General features: G+C 38.1%; 1 protein-coding gene across 2 annotated transcripts in view; it reads left to right on the top strand.

Moving 5' to 3' along the window:
* PEX7 (peroxisomal biogenesis factor 7) overlaps positions 1-17855 on the top strand; it is a 61330-nt gene that overhangs the window by 25923 nt on the left and 17552 nt on the right. For both annotated transcript variants that reach the window (XM_026666159.2, XM_087971035.1), the window contains exons 6-8: positions 10595-10701; positions 11092-11205; positions 13378-13433. In XM_026666159.2, coding sequence (XP_026521944.1) covers positions 10595-10701; positions 11092-11205; positions 13378-13433 — 277 coding nt within the window. The remainder of the gene's footprint in view (positions 1-10594; positions 10702-11091; positions 11206-13377; positions 13434-17855) is intronic.

Here is a 17855-nt window from a genome sequence, read left to right as displayed (position 1 = left end):
AACTCTAAAATGATATTGACAGCTTTAGATAGTTTGTGAGGTGCTTTCAGTTTCCTGCAGCATGTGCTTAATCAAATTGTCAGCAAATGTGTGTAAAATCTAAAAGAAAGATTTAAAGTTAAAATTTAAAGGGAAATGAATAAAAAGTGATTGAGTATTTAACACCTTGCAGTTGTGCAAATTATAGCCATAAGCATGGATGTGAAGGGGAAAAAAGATTACAGCACAGAAAAATAATGGGCTTGCCTGAATGGCATTTCAATTAAGGTGTATTCAGCATTAAATATGTTCAGAAAGAGGAAAGCACTTTGCAGAGCTGTTAATACTGCATTCAATCATCTATATTTCTATGGGTGCTTTCTCACTTGCTTCAGTTCTTGTTTGGAATTGGAAAGCTTGATAAAGAAGTACAGTTGTTAAATCTGTGTAGATCATTCTATTATAATACCAGTACCAGTTTTTAAGCTAGAGATCAGCTTGGAAGGATGGCTTTGCCTGATCATTGTCTCTCTGATAACAAAAGGCTAGTCATGTGGAAAATGTCATTAAAGAAATGATATAAACAACAAAACTGCCGGATAGCTTAAAGGGTTTAATTTGTACACAAGGATGCTTTCTGTTCTCTACTGGCACAACAAAATTGAATATTGTATAAAGAAGATTAAAAATGTATCCATGATTCATTGAGAACAACATAATCAACATTGTACAGATGATGCTTCATCAATCACTTACTGAGCTCACCTTTGCAATTGGTTTTCCCAGTTTGGTGTAAAAACATTGCTTTATAAAATAAAAACACCGTACTTAATGTATCTTACAGTTTTCTGAAATGAAGTGATACACAAAGTACCGTGTTTCTCCAACAATACGGCCTCCACCAATAGGAAGCCCCAGCATGATTTATTGGCATAAAATCAAATTAAGCCCCTCCCCCAAATTAAGGCCCATATTAAACATGCGAAATGGGGTGGGGGAATGGCGGGGGAGCTTGCCGTTAGGAAGTACTTTGTTGCATGCCCGGATATGGTGCTGCCTGCGTTGGTGGAGCACTTCATATCGGGAGACCTTCCACCACCGTTAATTTCCCTTCTCCCTTGCTGCCGTGGCGTTACAGCAACGCCGCGGCATTTAGGCGCAGCCACGTGCAGCCAGTCAGGGCTCCTCCCTGCAACCGGAGCCCTGAGGAGACACTTGGCTTCAGGCACTCCTGTGGCCGCCTTCCTTTGCCTTCAATGGTAAAGTGAATTATTTTAAAACCTCCGCTCATCCTATCAGGGCCGGCGAGCTGAGCAGAGCCGGAAAAGCAAGCCGTGGGCGTTTCCTGGTTCTGCCCAGCCCGTACGGCTCTGCCGCGACCCTGGCGGGATGAGCGGAGGTTTTTAAATAATTCACTTTACCTTCGAAGGCAAAGGGAAGGCGCAGCTCAGAGCGCCTGAAGCCAAGTATACCAACAACAAAGACAAATCCTCAAGGTGGGCTGGAGGGAGGTGGCTACGTGCCCCCGGGCTGCTTCAATGCAAGGTCCTGACTTGCAGCATCCTGCTGCCGCCGCCTCCCTCTCCGACTGCGAAACTCGTGTGCTTCGCCAAACGCTCCGAGTGAGGCGAGCTCTTTCATACATAGAGAGAGGAAAGACGCCGGCGTGCTCCGAGAGGCTGGCTCTTTTCTCTGCCGAGGCTGACATCTGACTGAATCTTTATCCCGCTCCTTTATCCTCACGACGGGTCGGCAGTGACGCTCTCTGGTGCAGCCACCTCAGCTTGCCAGCCTTGCCCGCTATGAGAGACGATACTGTGACAGCCGCTGCTGCCGCACTCCCTTCTCTTTCCTCGCCTCTCCTCCTTCGCCGGCAGGAGTGTGTGCGCCTGCTGCCACTGCCGCTGCTCCTGAGGCCATCTGGGGCGGGCAGGTGGGAAAGCAAGCAAGGTGGCTGCGCTGTCTTCTTTTTCCCTCAGCGAAGCGCCGCCGCTTGCCGCCCGCCACCGCCACCTGCGATGGGCGAGGAGGAGGCGGAGGCACCGAAATGTCACCAAGGCAACGAGTGCCTCCCCGCCAGGCCCTCCGCTCATCCCGCAAGGGGCCGTGGCAGAGCCGTGCGCGCTGGGCAGAACCAGGAAGCACCCACGGCTTGCCTGCCACGGCCCTGGAGGCACTTCCTGTCAGCCTCGGCTAGAAAAAGAGCCAGCCTCTCGGAGCACGCCGGCGTCTTTCCCTCTCTCTCTATGTATGAAAGAGCTCGCCTCGCTCGGAGCATTTGGCGAAGCACACAAGTTTCGCAGTCGGAGAGGGAGGAGGCGGCAGCGAAAGGACGCGGCGGCAACGGCAGGATGCTGCAAGTCAGGACCTTGCATTGAAGCAGCCCGGGGCACGTAGCCACCTCCCTCCAGCCAACCTTGAGGATTTGCCTTTGTTGTTGGTATATTAGCTTATTGAGCGCTCCTGTGGCCGCCTTCCCTTTGCCTTCGAAGGTAAAGTGAATTATTTTAAAAACCTCCGCTCATCCGCCAGGTCGCGGGCAGAGCTGCACGGGCTGGGCAGAACCAGGAAACACCCGCGGTTTGCTTTCCGGCTCTGCTCAGCTCGCACGCCCTGATAGGATGAGCGGAGGTTTTTAAAATAATTCACTTTACCATCGGGCAAAGGGAAGGCGGCCACAGGAGCGCCTCGAAGCCAGTGTCTCCTCAGGGCCCGGTTGCAGGGAGGAGCCCTGACTGGCTGCATGTGGCTGCGCCAAACGCCGCGGCGTTGCTGTAACGCCACGGCAGCAAGGGAGAAGGGAAATTAACGGTGGCGGAAGGTCTCCCTCAACATCCAAGCTGTCGCCGCCCGCCCACCCGAGGATGCAAGGGGGAAATTATGTCACCCCGAAAAGACGCCCTAGCCGGTTTTTCGGGGTCAAAAAAAATAAGGCCCGCCTTATTATGTGAGAAACACGGTAGATGCTTACTATGAGAAATATTCTGGCATCTCTCTATAAAGGGAAATTGAGAAGGTCCATTGTTTGCAAAGACCTGTAAAAACTTGACCTAACAGCAAACTATTACTTTTGCTGTTAGAAATGTAAGTGTTGCCTTCATTCATATATACTAAAGTAAATTCAGATGGGGTTAGTTCCAGCATATTCCTACATTAAAAAAAGAAATTGTCATATATCTTCAGATGACTTAATAACATCACTCTTTTCCCCCCAATAATATAGGTGGTCCTTGACTTACAGCAGTTCATTTAGTTCAAAGTTACAATGGCACTGAAAAAAATGACTTAACAAGCATTTTTCACACTTACGATCATTGCAGCATCCCTATTGTCACATGATTTATGTTCAGATGCTTAAGAATTGGTTCATATTTATGACAGTTGCAGTATCCTGGGGTCACGTGATCTCCTTTTGCGACCTTCTGACAAACATCTGGGGAAGCCAGATTCACTTAACAACTGTGTTACTAATTTAACAACTGCAGTGATTGGCTTAACACATAGGTGTCAAACTCACTGCATCATGTTGCTGTCACATGACATATAGCAACTTTTTTTTCACTTTGCGGAGCTGGGGTGGGCATGGCCTCTGCGTGACACATCTAGCCCATGGCCTGCCAGTTTGACACCCCTGGCTTTACAAATATGGCAAGGAAAGTCATAAAGTGGGACAAAACTCACTTAACAAATTTATCACTTAGCAACATAAATTCAGGGCTCAGTTGTGGTTGTAAGTCGAGGACTACCTTTATTAAAATTGGTATGATGTTTTTCTAAAGATTTTCCACTACTGTTATGGATCCTGGTCTTTGAATTTTCATATGAAAGTATAAACAGAAGAAGTTGCAAGCTATTTAGCTCTTGAGTAATTTAAATTCTTTTTCCATGTTCAGTACTTAACATTTTAAGAGTTTGACAGCAATGTTAATGACCACAGTGCAACGTAGGAAAGTAATTAACAGTTGAGGTCTCTGGAACTGCAGATAATGTAAGATATTGGCTGTCTCAGAAGCAAACAAAGACTTTAAATTGTTAGGGGGAAAAATCTCCTACACTTCTGCAAGTATGGTTCTTATGTACTGCTTCTGTTTTAATTGGGACACAATAGGGTATGGTGTTATTTTAGGACAAGTATAGCTTCTTTTGAAAATGCTAGGTGATAAAGAGTGTTGATTTTTCATCATTGGCAATTAAATATGACTAGAAAATGATCTCCTGTTTTTATATGAATGGACTATTAAATCCAAGAAAGATTAGACATTTTTAATATACCTAATGGGCCAAGACTTGCAGTGTTGACAAAAAAAAATGCTTAGGTTGGAGCATATTGACTTTGCCAGCTTATTAAGAAAGTTAACATTATGTCGGTATTGCAGTTATGATAGCCAGATGCACTGACATGTTGATTTAAAACTGACTGGTCACATTTCCATTTATGACAATATATGTGATAGCATCCCCAGACATTAGAAATGATTGAAAAGTGACACAAATAATTGGGTAACTACAGTAGCAAGTTTAATTTGGAAACCTTTTGCTGGGCTTTATGATTACAGTTAAGTATGGTTGGATTTCAGACCTGTGGAGTCTATTTTCTTTTTTGTAGGACCCTGAGGTTAAGTAATCAGAGACAGAGATTCAAGTGGTTGAATGTGCATACATACTCAGAATTAGGAGATAGGTTCTTATTCTATGTCCAACATTAGACCAAAGCTCAATAATCTTTTTTTTTTTCATTGTTAAAAAAGTTCTTCCTGATTTTTTCCTAATTATTATTTTTAACAAACTAATTAATGGTGAAAAGTTTTTTCATGGGTATATTTTTGCTTAATTAGAAACCTGAATATTGGATTCTAGCTTAATCTATTAAAGATCTGAGTTCTGCTAAGAGTTAAGTACTTTAAATATTATGTAATTCTTGATCTAACTTTAGAACTATTGCCAAAGATTAGGGGTTATAAAAGGTTCTGCTGGTGGATACATATCTTCCATTACGGATTTCATCAATACATAATACACTTGAACTGTATTAAGATTAAATTATGATTGTTATGCTAAATGAACAGATAAATGCATATTTGATCCACTATAGACTTGTACAGCTTGTTCTTGACTTACAACAGTTTGTATAGTGACAAACTGTTGTACAGTTTGTCAACAAACTGCTGTATAGTTACAATGGCACTGAAAAAAATGACTTATGACCATTTTTCACACTTGCAACTGTTGCAGCATCTCTATGATCGTGTGAACAAAAAGACACTTGGCAACTGACTAATATTTATGACGACTGCAGTATCCTGGTGTCATGCGAGCCCCCTTTGCAACCTCCTGATGAGCAAAGTCAATAGGGAAGCCAGATTCACTTAGCAACTGTGTCACTAACTTAACAACTGCAGTGATTCATTTAACAACCATGGCAAGAAAAGTCATAAAGCAAATGTCTCAGTAACAGAAATGTTGGGCTCAATTTTGGTCATAAGTCGAGGATGACCTGTATCATTAGATTTCTCAATCACTATGGAATGAGATTTCAGTATATGATAGATATAGTATTCTGTGCAATAGTTTATTATTAAATATTTCCTGATCATAAAAGAACAGAGTTACATAGTTGCACATATTCCAAATACATAGGCCTACATCAAACTGGGCATTTTACAGCCTCTGGGCACATCCAGCTCTTTCACTGTCTCTGTGTAGCCCACATAAGGTCAGTCAAAAATTAGAAATCAAATGTAAATAAGCACACCATAGTGGGCAGGAGAAGAAGCCAAGTTGGGTCTGCTTCTGTGCAGTTACCCTGTTTTGCTTCACTTGGCTGGTAGCCACAGGGAGGATGAGAAGAGAAAGCACTTTTCTGAGCCTTCACAACTCTTGCCCCTTGCCTGGAGCAGCTGAGGAGTTGAGGTGACAGAGTTTGAAGGCATCAAATCAGGTTACATTGGTTCAGCCCTCCACAACAGTCCCAGTTTCTCATGTGGCCCTTTGGGAAAATTATTTGCTCATCCCTGGCCAACATGCCCCAACTATTTCCAAGCATAATTTTTTTATGGCAGATGTTAGCAGCTGTTTTGGTAGCTAGCTGATATGCTAGAGCTGATTTGATGGGGCATTCTCTCTCTTTCCCTCAAATTGGGACAATAAAAAATAGATGTACAGAGAAAAGGTCAAAATTGCAAATGGAATCAACTGCTGCCCAGAAATTTCATAGAACAAGAAACCCGTAATTTATCAATCAGTGGTTTACAGTAATTTATAACCACGCTACTATATCTAGCATTTTCCTTTTGTTTTTGTTTTTTTTAGATGCCAATGCAAACAATGCCATATCAACATCATTCATATGAAAACAAATAATGTCATTAGAATTTTCTAGGCTTCCTGATAAAACCATCTTTTTCTGTGATCAATATAACAAATGAGGTCTTCTACTTGGTTTTGCCTGCCAGTGAAAAGCTGTTGTTTTGGTTGGCATTGTCGTATCTCTAAGGTCCCTTGCAACTCTGTTAACCTGTTATATAGTCTCCTGCCAGGACAGCTTCTGTAAACACTGGCAGAGGTTCTGATGCATATGACTTTCTTCAACAAGCAAAACCAGAACAAAATCTTTTTTTCCCAGTAGGGGTTCCTAAAATATGTACAGTATACCTATTCTTTTAATTGATGTTTATTCCCACACTGGATTAATAATAAACTGGAAAAATAATATTCTTTGCCACTATTCGCAATTTGCTCTCCAGTGTTCCTTCATCCAGGTCTCCAAAAACCCATTTTTCAAATACTTTTCTACTAAAGTATTAATCTTCTTTTTAAATACACCTCAGTATTGTAGAAGAAATTGTTTGAATTTTGGTAGTTGCTTGAGTTTTCATTTGCTTTTTGTTAGATTCAGTACAGAATGATAAACGACAGTCAATAAATTTGTATCATAGTACATTTCAGTTTGATATCATGGCTTAAAATGTACAGATTCAATAAAACCATCATTGGCTATCAGAATTAATGAAGAGTTGAAAATGAAACCAGATTTAAATTCCCATAAAATATAAGTACCTTTTACATTTTTAATAAATTATAATATAGGCATAATACCAGTGGAACATGGTTCCAAAAAATACTAGATGAAAAAGCTCCCAGCCACACTGTAACTAATTCGGTACAGAGAAGTAATTGTCAACTCTCAACATGAGCTTTTTTTTTTGCTCCTGTGTGTAAGGGCTGGTGAGTTAAAATTAGTAAGTTAAACTGTTATTTTTCACAAGTGTGTAGGGATGGGCACAAGGAGAAGTAAAGGTAGTTTGGAGCAGCGGATGCCAACTGGTGGGCCGCGGAAAAAATTTGGTGGGCCGCAGAAGAAATGGCCCCCAAAAGCAATTAATCTGGGCCACGCAGTTTTTGCGCCTCCCGGCTCTCTGAGGGACCCCGGAGTCAGGCCCCTGAGATGCATGCGCCAACCAGTTCCTACACCGGTGGCAGTGGCGGCAACGGCGGCAACAGCAATCCCCTCGCCCAGCGCCTGCTGTCAGCTGTTCCCCGTTAGTTCTCTAGCTTTGAATTGCTCCCGGCTCTCTCTCGTTCCTCCCCCCTGCCCACGTGCAGGCAGGAAAGGAAAGGGAGACGCAGCCGTGCACAGCTCTCCCCTTTTCCAGCCCTTGCTGCTTCTCCCAACATAGAAGCCTCGGAAACACAGGCAAAGCAGCCACAGCGGTAGCGTCCTGAGTTGCCTTAGCATGCTCGGTTAGTTAAGAATCGCCCTACCCAGAGAAGGAAGTGGTGCTGGAGGAGGAGAAGGCAGTAGTGGAGAAGCAAGCAACTCAGGGCGCTACTGCTGTGGCGGCTTTGCCTGCGTTTCCGAGGCTTCGATGTTGGGAGAGGCAGTAAGGGCTGGAAAAGGGGAGAGCTGTGCACGGCTCCATCTCCCTTTCCTTTCTGCCTGCACGTTGCCGCCGCCGTGTGTGGGAGCGTGCATCTCAGGGACCTGAGCCGGGAGGCACGGGAACTGCAAGTGGGAGCGTTTTATGATTTCGAAGAACTCCTGGAACATGGTAGATTGGCGTTTTGTAGGTCTCAGTGAAAGAGTGAGCTTTCTTTCGTCTCCTTTCCTTCCCTGGTAATGCGAGAGATGCTTTCTCTCCCCACCCCAACCCCAATTAATCACCAAGAGCGGCAGTCCTTCTGCAGGCCCCTGGAATGGCAGCCAAGGGGTGCTGCCCCCCAAGGAGAGCAAAGCCCCCTTTCTGCCTCTGCTTCTCCCAGCGGCAGTTGCCCTGAGGCCCCTCAGCTCAGACACACACACACCGCCCACTCTTCTGTCTCTTTGGAAGGTGCCAGGTAGGGGGAGGCTTCCAAGAACGTTTTATTTTATTATCATTAAGCATTTACATTTTTGTTATAATTAAATAAGTAAGTGTGTGTGTATGCATATATATATATGTATGTATGTGTATATATATATATATATTATATTATATATATATATATATTATATTTTTCTGAGGTGTATTAATGTATGTATAATATATATATTATTCGAGTATATATATATATATATATATATATATATATATATATATATATATATTTTTTAGTTCTTATTTAACATTTAAAAATTATATTAAATATATTAGCTTAAAAAAATCGTATTAGTGGTCCTCGGGATTTAAAAGTATGAGTTTGGTGGTCCCTGAGATCCAAAAGGTTGGCGACCCCTGGTTTGGAGGACATCTGGAACAACCCAAATAGCAACACAGAGAACAAACTAGATCAGAAGCCAGAGAGTGGAATTGAGTAATCCATCCAGCAGACTGCTGCATTATTCCAGATGGGAGCTGATCAGTGTACAAATCAGCTGCTTTGCCACCTCAGCTGTGAACCGGCAGATTCTATTAAGTGCTCATTAAAAATGAAAGTTACAAATTTAAGTGGCTATATTGATAAAGAGCTTGAATAAAAGTCCCTCAGATTTAGATTCCTTCCTAGATGCCAAGATGTCCATACCTGTCGATTCTGAAAACAGAAGAGGGGATGGAAAGTTGGCAGAGTTACTTATGTTCAATTTTTGATGGTGAATATCCTTCCAGACAGTCTGTGATGCTACCAAGATACTTGGAGTGAGATGTCCAGAATGGAAAAATTGGGGACAGGGAAAAAGTCATCAAACTGAGCCTGATCTAGTGATCACACCTTAAAGAGCTGCAGATTATTGCTCCTTTCAAAACTGGCAGCATTAATACTTCTTCACAATTTTTTTTTAATTTTTAATTTTTCTATTGGTTACCCATTAAAATATTGGACACAGTGTGACCGTCCTGGCAACATTTTTGCCATACATACTAAAGTATACGATATATATCTTATATATTTTTATACATTTATACAGTTATCCAGTATATACATTTATATTGTTTTCTGTGCTATTAGTTTTATATCCATCGTATTATCCATCATATTTAATTATAATTATATACATAACCTCAATTGTCCATTCTACAAATCCTGATTAGTTTTTATTCTGGTTCCTTCCTTTCCGTTCCCACCATTGATAGAATTTATTCCATATCCCATGATACCCACCAAAAGTGTTAATGACCTCATGGATTCAGCTGTTCACACCCTATCTATTTGACTGAAGGGAGAAGGAAGGAGGCATGGATAGAATCTGCAGGTAGCAGAGTTCAAGTATCCACTTCTTAGGATACTTCTAAATGTTCAAAAGTATCCAAAGTTATGCCACAAAATGGTGCTTGGTTTCTCCACCGTGCCATGATCAACTGGCACCCAAACTTAGGGCAGATATGATTGAGTTCATCTGACAGGAAACCCTCAAATTCATTTTTTTACGTTTGCAGGACTTTGGTCTGCTATCCCTACCTGAAAGGCTGTGCAGGCCATCATGTGGGAATTAAAGATGCAATAAATGTAGAGACTAATTGCTGATTTGCTATGCTTGTCGGTACTATTTAAGCTCTTACAAGTATTCAACGATATCCTCCTTTTTTTGCCACAACTGCTTTAGACATGTTTTCAGTCACTTTGTTTTTCACAGTGTCTTGACAAACAAGGAGCCATGAGTCCAGAAGCACCCTGAAATTATGAAACTTATGACCTATACCAATAAAGCAGAGATTAGTATTTTTTGAGGAATATTTTTTCTGGCTTGGCCTATCTTCAAAGTACGACATCAGTCTTGAAAATTGGATAACTGGCCATGCTTGAATTTCCTAACATGATTTTACTCAATTTATGGTTTATTTCACTTTCATTTTTCATAGCATATTTTCCACAGAATTATATACTGTATACCTGATACAGTTATCTTTTCTAGCATATGTATAGCTATATAGTGATCCATAATCGCAATTAAATTTCTTTAAAATTTCAACAAAAATAATAAAAAATATCAGTTTCTTCACATGGCTAATAGCACTAATTCCTCTTTAAAATGTACATGTTAAACTTCTTCCTTTAGGGTTCAGTGCTTTTTCATTCATGAAGTGACCAGTTTGATGAACTAAACAGCCTTTCTAAATAAATATGTTAACTATCTCTCCATCCTTTCTAAACAATGTATAAATATTATATAAAGTTTCATTTATTAATGTGTCTGTTTCAGGTGACCAAACTCTACGGATTTGGGATGCAAAATCACCAGGACTCCCAGTGATAATTCCTGCTCACCAAGCTGAGGTTTTAAGTTGTGATTGGTGCAAATATGATCAGGTACAATAAATATAAATAGTGCATTTTTAAACAGCGGAGAAGCTGCTTTTATTATTTTAGGATTTAGATTGCTTCAGATTATGATTGTTCTCCATTTGCAATTGATTTTAATAATACTGACAGCTTTATACCTATCTTTATATTGTATCTTTCCTTAATTTATTCTCAGTGTAGTAGTAACAGTGTAGTAACATTGAAATAAGCTGAGCTATCAGATAGTAGCTGATCCAAAGTCACCCTGAAATCCCAATTTTAATTTATCTTTGGATCTCTGGCAATCCAAAGTTTTTCTCATATTGAAATTTCTGTTAGCCGCTGTTGTTTAGGTTTACAATTTGAGAGCTGTTGGTATTCTTAGAATAAAACTCTTTGTGCATTTTTTTTTATCAGAACTTGCTTGTAACAGGTGCTGTTGACTGCACTTTGAAAGGCTGGGACCTGAGAAATACCCGCCAACCTATGTTCAGTCTGCTTGGGCATACATATGCAATAAGAAGAGTGAAAGTAAGTTTTAATATTTTTCTGATTATTACATTTCTAAATGGTTATGAAAACAGGCAGTCCACAAAACCCAGCAGAGCGTTTGATGAGCTCCACATTTGTGTTCAGCAGGCCCTGTCTCCTTCTTCTGTTGTGTGGGTTTTACATTATAAAATATTTATAGACCATCCTTCACCAGATTGAATTCTAAGGCAACATACAAAATGATAATGTCAGTAAAGAAGATAAATACAAAATAATAATATCAGAAGTAATAAATGTTAAAATCAGGTAAAACCTGAGCAGCAGGGTAGATTTTAAGAAATATGTACAACAATTGTATAGTATACTAAGATGATGATGGCAGTAAAATAGTCAGGAAAAGTCATTGTTCATCTTTTACTGGTTAATTTTTTTAAATAGACAATTATTATTTTTTATTTTATTTATTGCCTTTGAATCAAGGTTAACTCCTGGAGACTGCCTGGTCAAGTTTTCTTGGCAAGGGTTTTTGGAAGTGCTTCCACTATTGCTTGCTTCCTAGGTCTGAGAGAATGTTGCACAAGGTTACTTAGCTGGCTTCAAGCCTAAGGGAGAAATAGAACTCACAGGCTCCTTAGCCTTAACCACTATACCAAACTTGTTCCTATTGACAGTGGGAATAGTCATGTCATAATGTCAGTAAACCATTTGAGGAAGTACAGGTAGTCCTTGATTTATGATCACACTTGAGCCCAAAGTTAAGTTGTTAATGAGTTTTGCCCCATTTTACGACCTTTCCACAATTGTTAAGTAAATCAGTTAAATAACAATGTTAAGTTAGTAACACAGTTATTAAGTCTGGCTTCCCCAATCACTTTGCTTGTCAGAAGGTTGCAAAAGATAATCACATGACTGACCCCAGGGCAGTGGGACTGTCATAAATACATGCCAGTTGCCAAGCATTTGAATTTTGATCACATGACCATGGGGATGCTGCAATAGTCATAAGTATGAAAAAAGTGGTTGTAAGACAAGGATTACCTGTACCCTATATTTTGTTAGCAAGCTAGTTAAGTATTGTTTTGAAACCAAATTAGTAAGCGCTAGCTTGAAAACTGCTTACCAACAATCCTTCACCATACTAAAGCTAGGAGTCCGGTTGCCCATTGTAGAGTTTGGACATCCAGATTACCTGAGTTACAATAAACTGTAAAGTGTGAAGATATTATACATCCTACCCCTCTCCTAATCCAAGCCATTAATTGGTAAATGAAGGCTGTGCAAACTAACTTGATTCTAAACCATATTGAATGTGAAATGTTCTATTTCAGCAGCTGTTTTAATTGTAAAACAGACTTGCAAACATTCAGAAAGTATTCAGAATTTGAAACGTGAAACTTATTTCAGATTTCTGTTAGACATTCTTGCTGTTTCAGCATTTAAGGCGGGAAAAATAAAGAGATGTTTAGTACTATAAATCTTTCTGAGGAAAATTGCTCTTTTTTATGAATGTGCTTGAAAAAGATTGGTTTAAAGTGAATGTTGCTGAAATCAGCTATGAGTGTAGTAGAGTTTGGCTCTTGGTCTCCATCTTTGCTGCAACTTTTGTTCAGTTTTTCGGTTCGTGCCAAGGGCTATGATTAATAATCTACTCTTTGTAATGGGTGAAATTATAAGAACTTCTGTTGCCAGTTTTCATCCTTGAATCCAATTGATTAAGTTAAATTGAATCCAGATTAAGTTATTTTGGTAATTAAAAAGAATTCCTGCCTTGGTGTTAACAATAGAAGACATAATATCTCATAAGTGTTTTGTGAAATCATACAAATTTTCATAGGTATATATCATTGCTGCGATACGTTTTAAAAGTGTTTTAAATATTTCAATAGTTTGGATTTTTAATTGCATTTTTGGTGATTTGAGAATTTATGGTCAATCTGTATCTTAGAGACACACACCATAACATCGTTAGGTGATGGATCTGTAAGGTATTTTATATTAAATTGAAATTTTAATTTATTGCAGGGATTATGGATGCTACACCAAAGCAACTTTATGTTGATTTTTATACAAAATAATATTTTCATTTGGTTCTCTCTAATACTGTTATTTTACAGAAGAATTTTTCTTTCTAAATATTTTTTCTCCCTTTCCTCCACCCCCACAAATATGTATTGAGACTTATGTATTGTGTTTCTCTTATTTCTTTTGCAGTTTTCACCATTTCATCCCACTATATTGGTTTCTTGTTCCTACGATTTCACTGTGAGGTACAGTAATTATTTTTTATTAACTTCACATAATCTGCCATGAACTTTTTATGAAGCATACACTAATTTTTGCTAATAGTTTATGGAAACAGAATTTCCAGGGGAAGGTGCTACATTCTGCATCTGTGGCCTTCAAAAGTTTTGTGAGAAACAGTTTGATTCTGTTTGTTAAATAGAGATGAGAAAAAGATGGTTTCTTCTTTATTTGTATAGAAAAAAAATAGTCTTAGTGCTTTAAAAAAAAAGATAGCCTTTTCTTCCAATTCTAGTACTGGCAATGTGACTGAGAAAAGGTTATTGCTTTTCATTTCTTAATCAGCTCAATATTTTTCCTCTGTAACAAAGATTTTGTAATTTTCATTATCAATATTTGCATATGTGCAATATTCTTGAATCTCTATCTTCTAAGGCCACATGCCATATGCAGATGATGGAACTTTAAAGGGAATGTGGAAATAGAAATATCATTTGAAGTCGGTAAGCATACAGAGAATATGCAGTGGGTGGGCTGAATCTGTTCTCATATTACTAATGGACAGTGCTTCTAGATGGAGACTTATAACTGTTAGATAGGTTCAGTCAGTGACCATTTTTTTCTGATGGTACTTACAATTCACACAAAAACTACCTGGATTTTTGAAAAAAGACTATAGTTTGTAGTCCTATTTCTAGCTTTCTATAAACAAGAGTTTATGTTTGCAGAGGCATTCTCTGTTATGTAGACTGATAATTGTAGATGCCAAAGTCACTGCAGAAACTGTTCTTGCCAAGCCCTCTTCTATCTTTGACCAATTAAGAAATCTTTTTAATTGAAAAAAAAAGAAAGTTGGACAGTTTATAAGGCAAAGTATCAAGTCCAAGTATTATCTTTATTTAAAAAGAAAGATAAGCAACAAATGCATCCTTAGAAAATAAAAATGATGGATGTCATAGCTTGATGTTTTGCTTGCAGATAAGCTGGAGAAATAGAGAACAGCCAGTAACCAGAGCAGTAATTTTAGGAACAATCTTGCTTTTCTAACAGCAGTTATATAATGCAAGTGCTAATATATGCTCTCAGGATTCCATATTAGTCTCATCACTATCATTCCTTTCACTGTAATTGTATTCTAAACCTAAACTCACCACCTTTTAACCTGGCACTCAAATTATACAAACCAGAATTTTTCTCATAACCAGTCAATATGATAATTGATCATGGCTACTAGAAGTACTAGGAACTATAATTCAATCCATCTGAAGATCACACAATTGGGTGGATACATGTTTGCTATTCAAACTGCGTCCAAATGAAGCATAGGAAGAGAATTGTATTTACTATGCTATAATCATAATGTTATTATTGTGCTTAGGATTATACTTGCAAAATTGCTAAGTAAAATGTGTGTGTTTTTCCATTTAAATAATAATGAGCGAGAGGATAGTATTGGCCATCTGCCATGACAAATGCTCTTTAAAACTTTTATAACTGTTTTGCTAATCAGTATCTTAGAGTCAGTAAGATTATTTTTCACAACTTGAGTATTTTTTTATAATAACATTGTGCCATTTGTTATTGTTAAATTGTTTTATGAACCTTGAACTGTTTCTTCTGGTTTTTGGAAGATAAGCTTTGTGTTCCAGCATTAATAAAATCAACTAATTAAATATTTCTGTAGGCTTTTTAAAAAATAAAACAGACCTGAGCTTTTCTCTGGATTATTATATACTATTATTGATAAGCTGTAGCACATCAACAAAATCAGTTTATAACATACATGCATACATACATGCGTGCATATGTATTAGTCCTTCCTCTGCATTTCAGGATGCTTTTATTAGTTTGTTCATTTTCATTAAAAACATTACTTAAATAGAAATACTTTTATTTATTTTTTAAAAACTAGTTCTTGTAAAGTTCCACTTTATTCTGCTTTGATCAGACCCCCATCTAAAATATTGTGTCTGGTTCTGAACATCATATGTATTTGAATTTCGGAAAATTTAGGAGACGGGGGAAGATATTATGCTTGAAATGATGTCACATGAAAGAAGGCGAAGATCTGTTCTCTGTCATTTTGGAGTTCAGGCAATGAATAGATTAAAGTTTCAATAAGGCAGAGGGCAACTGAACCTTTTGTAACAGTAAGAGTAGTTTGATGGTAGAGCCAGTTTCCCAGTGATATGGTGGTTTCCCTTTTATTAGATGAGTTCCAACAGCAGCCAGACAGCCATCTGTTAAGGATGCTTTTGTATTCCTGCATTGAGCAGAGGATGAGTCAGTGCCTAAATTATCCCTTCTTATTTTATTATGTATGTTTATACCTATTTAAAATATCTATTGTTCAAAAGGAGATAGTGATAATGGTGGATAATTTATGTTTGTTTTGAAATCCAGAAAATGCTCTTGGAGTGCATGTTCATCATTAGAGTTAAGAAAGTAGAGAATTCTTTTGAGAAATATTTATTGGTTCCAAATAATCATAAACCACCCTCTAATTTACTGCGCAGGGCAGACCATTCTGCCAAGATGTTTTCTTAGAAGATACGTAACAACCTTGAAAAATTTTGTAAACCATTTTCTATCTTTCCCATCCAAATGCCCTATAATCAGATTGAAACTTGTTCTAAAGGTGATCTGGTTAGTGCTTTGGTGTCTGGAAAGGCCTTAGTTTAGTTCTCTTATTTATAATCTGAACTAACATTACATTAACATGCGACAGTAAAAGCAGGTATATTGAAGTGACTTTGCCTAAAAGATTAGTTACATTGATAGGGAATTTCTAGTTGTCATGATCCTGCATGACTGTTATGTAATTTTTCTCATGTAACTTGTTCTTTTGAATTGTTTTTTTAAATGTGCATCCTATTAAGTTTCTGTTTTGATGTGCCTTATATAGAGACTTCCTGAGTTTTAAATGTTTACTTTGCCTTTTCAGTTCAGTATCCTAGGGATAGTTTAGAGTAAATTATAACCATTAAAAACAGGAAATAATAAAGCAATGTATAAGAATTTCAATAAATAATTTTGACAACTTGTCAATTAAAAGTTATGATCAACATAACTAACCAAATAACTTATGTAACCTTAAAAGGTTTTACAACAAGAAGTCTCCAATTTTTGCTTTTAAAGATGGATGCCAAGACCTTGCTTGAAAAAGTAGTGCATCATGAGATTAAAAAATACCATTGAATGAACTGCCTCAGAGAATATCTATTTTGATAGTGACAGTTCCTGAGTTATAGCTTACTGGAAGTTTGGTAGATATCCAGAGACCACCCAATCAAGAGCTTCGGACATGGCCCCGTCCAATTTATAGTTCAGATTTCAAATAAAATTTTAACCAAAAAAACCCCACCTTCATTAGGAAAAAAACCCAAACAGATGGATATTCTTTTTCTTAGCATAATAGGATGAAGTAAATTGAGATTATGCAACACATTCTACAAAAACTTGTAGAAAATTGGGCTACTTTAATAATTTTTTTTGTAAAAATGTACTTGGAAACATAATGAAATTTGTAGCAATAGAAGCTTCACAGAAATTTTAAAACCACTGGCTGTGTTAATTTAACTTTATTTATGGATTGGTCTTCTATTGGTAATGCTTGTACTAAAAAAAAGAAAGCAAAATGTGTGCTAAATAGAAGGAATGCTGAATTATTAGGAGAGCAGAAGCTCATTCATGTACTACTGTATTGATATTTACTTAAGCTCTTGCTATTTAAATAAATAAGTAAATAAATACATTTCAGCTGCTTTAGAGTTTATCAACTGGATGACAGCAATATACAGATGTATCTATAGAAGCACCTCAATTTGATACTGATTTAATGAAACAGCAATTTTAACTCCTGGAACACTTAGCTTTTCTCATTCATCCCTTAAGTGCATCAACAGAGAGATTTTGGTTAAGAGGGAAAATCCTGCCAGCAACCTTTCTTCCCCCCACCCCCCCACTTCTGTGTGCCAAGTATTTGTGTATACAGCTAGATCTGCAGCTTTGCTCTCCCAGTGTGCTGATCAAGCAGTATACTTTATATGAATTGCTTCATTTTTATTTTATTTATTTCTCGCATAATCTGGCAGCACATACAAGCAGGCAGTGAGGCAGGCTATCCCTGTCCATAATTGTTGAAATAGAGGATTTAGAGTACAGTAATTGTTGCAGTGTTTGATCTAATCCTTTCAACCTGGAAGCATTTTGGTAGGAGCATCTGACACAAATGGAGTAGTAATCTAGTGGTTAAGTGCCACCTTGAGTTATTTAAAATAATAATAAATGCAAGATTAAAAACTGTGAGTGTGTGTATGTTGCTTATAGAGGAATTCCCATTGGGTTATGTTGGGTTTATTCTCTAGTAATAAATATCTAAGTTACATCTAAACATACTTCATTGCTAATGTATTGTTATGTTACTAAATAAATACAAATCACTATTA

Source organism: Notechis scutatus, chromosome 1 (assembly GCF_049901735.1).
Source record: "Notechis scutatus isolate UNSWTSFEM ecotype Mainland chromosome 1, rNotScu1.2, whole genome shotgun sequence".
In the NCBI taxonomy this organism is placed as follows: Eukaryota; Metazoa; Chordata; class Lepidosauria; order Squamata; family Elapidae; genus Notechis; species Notechis scutatus.
This window is presented reverse-complemented; position numbering and strand designations above follow the sequence as displayed.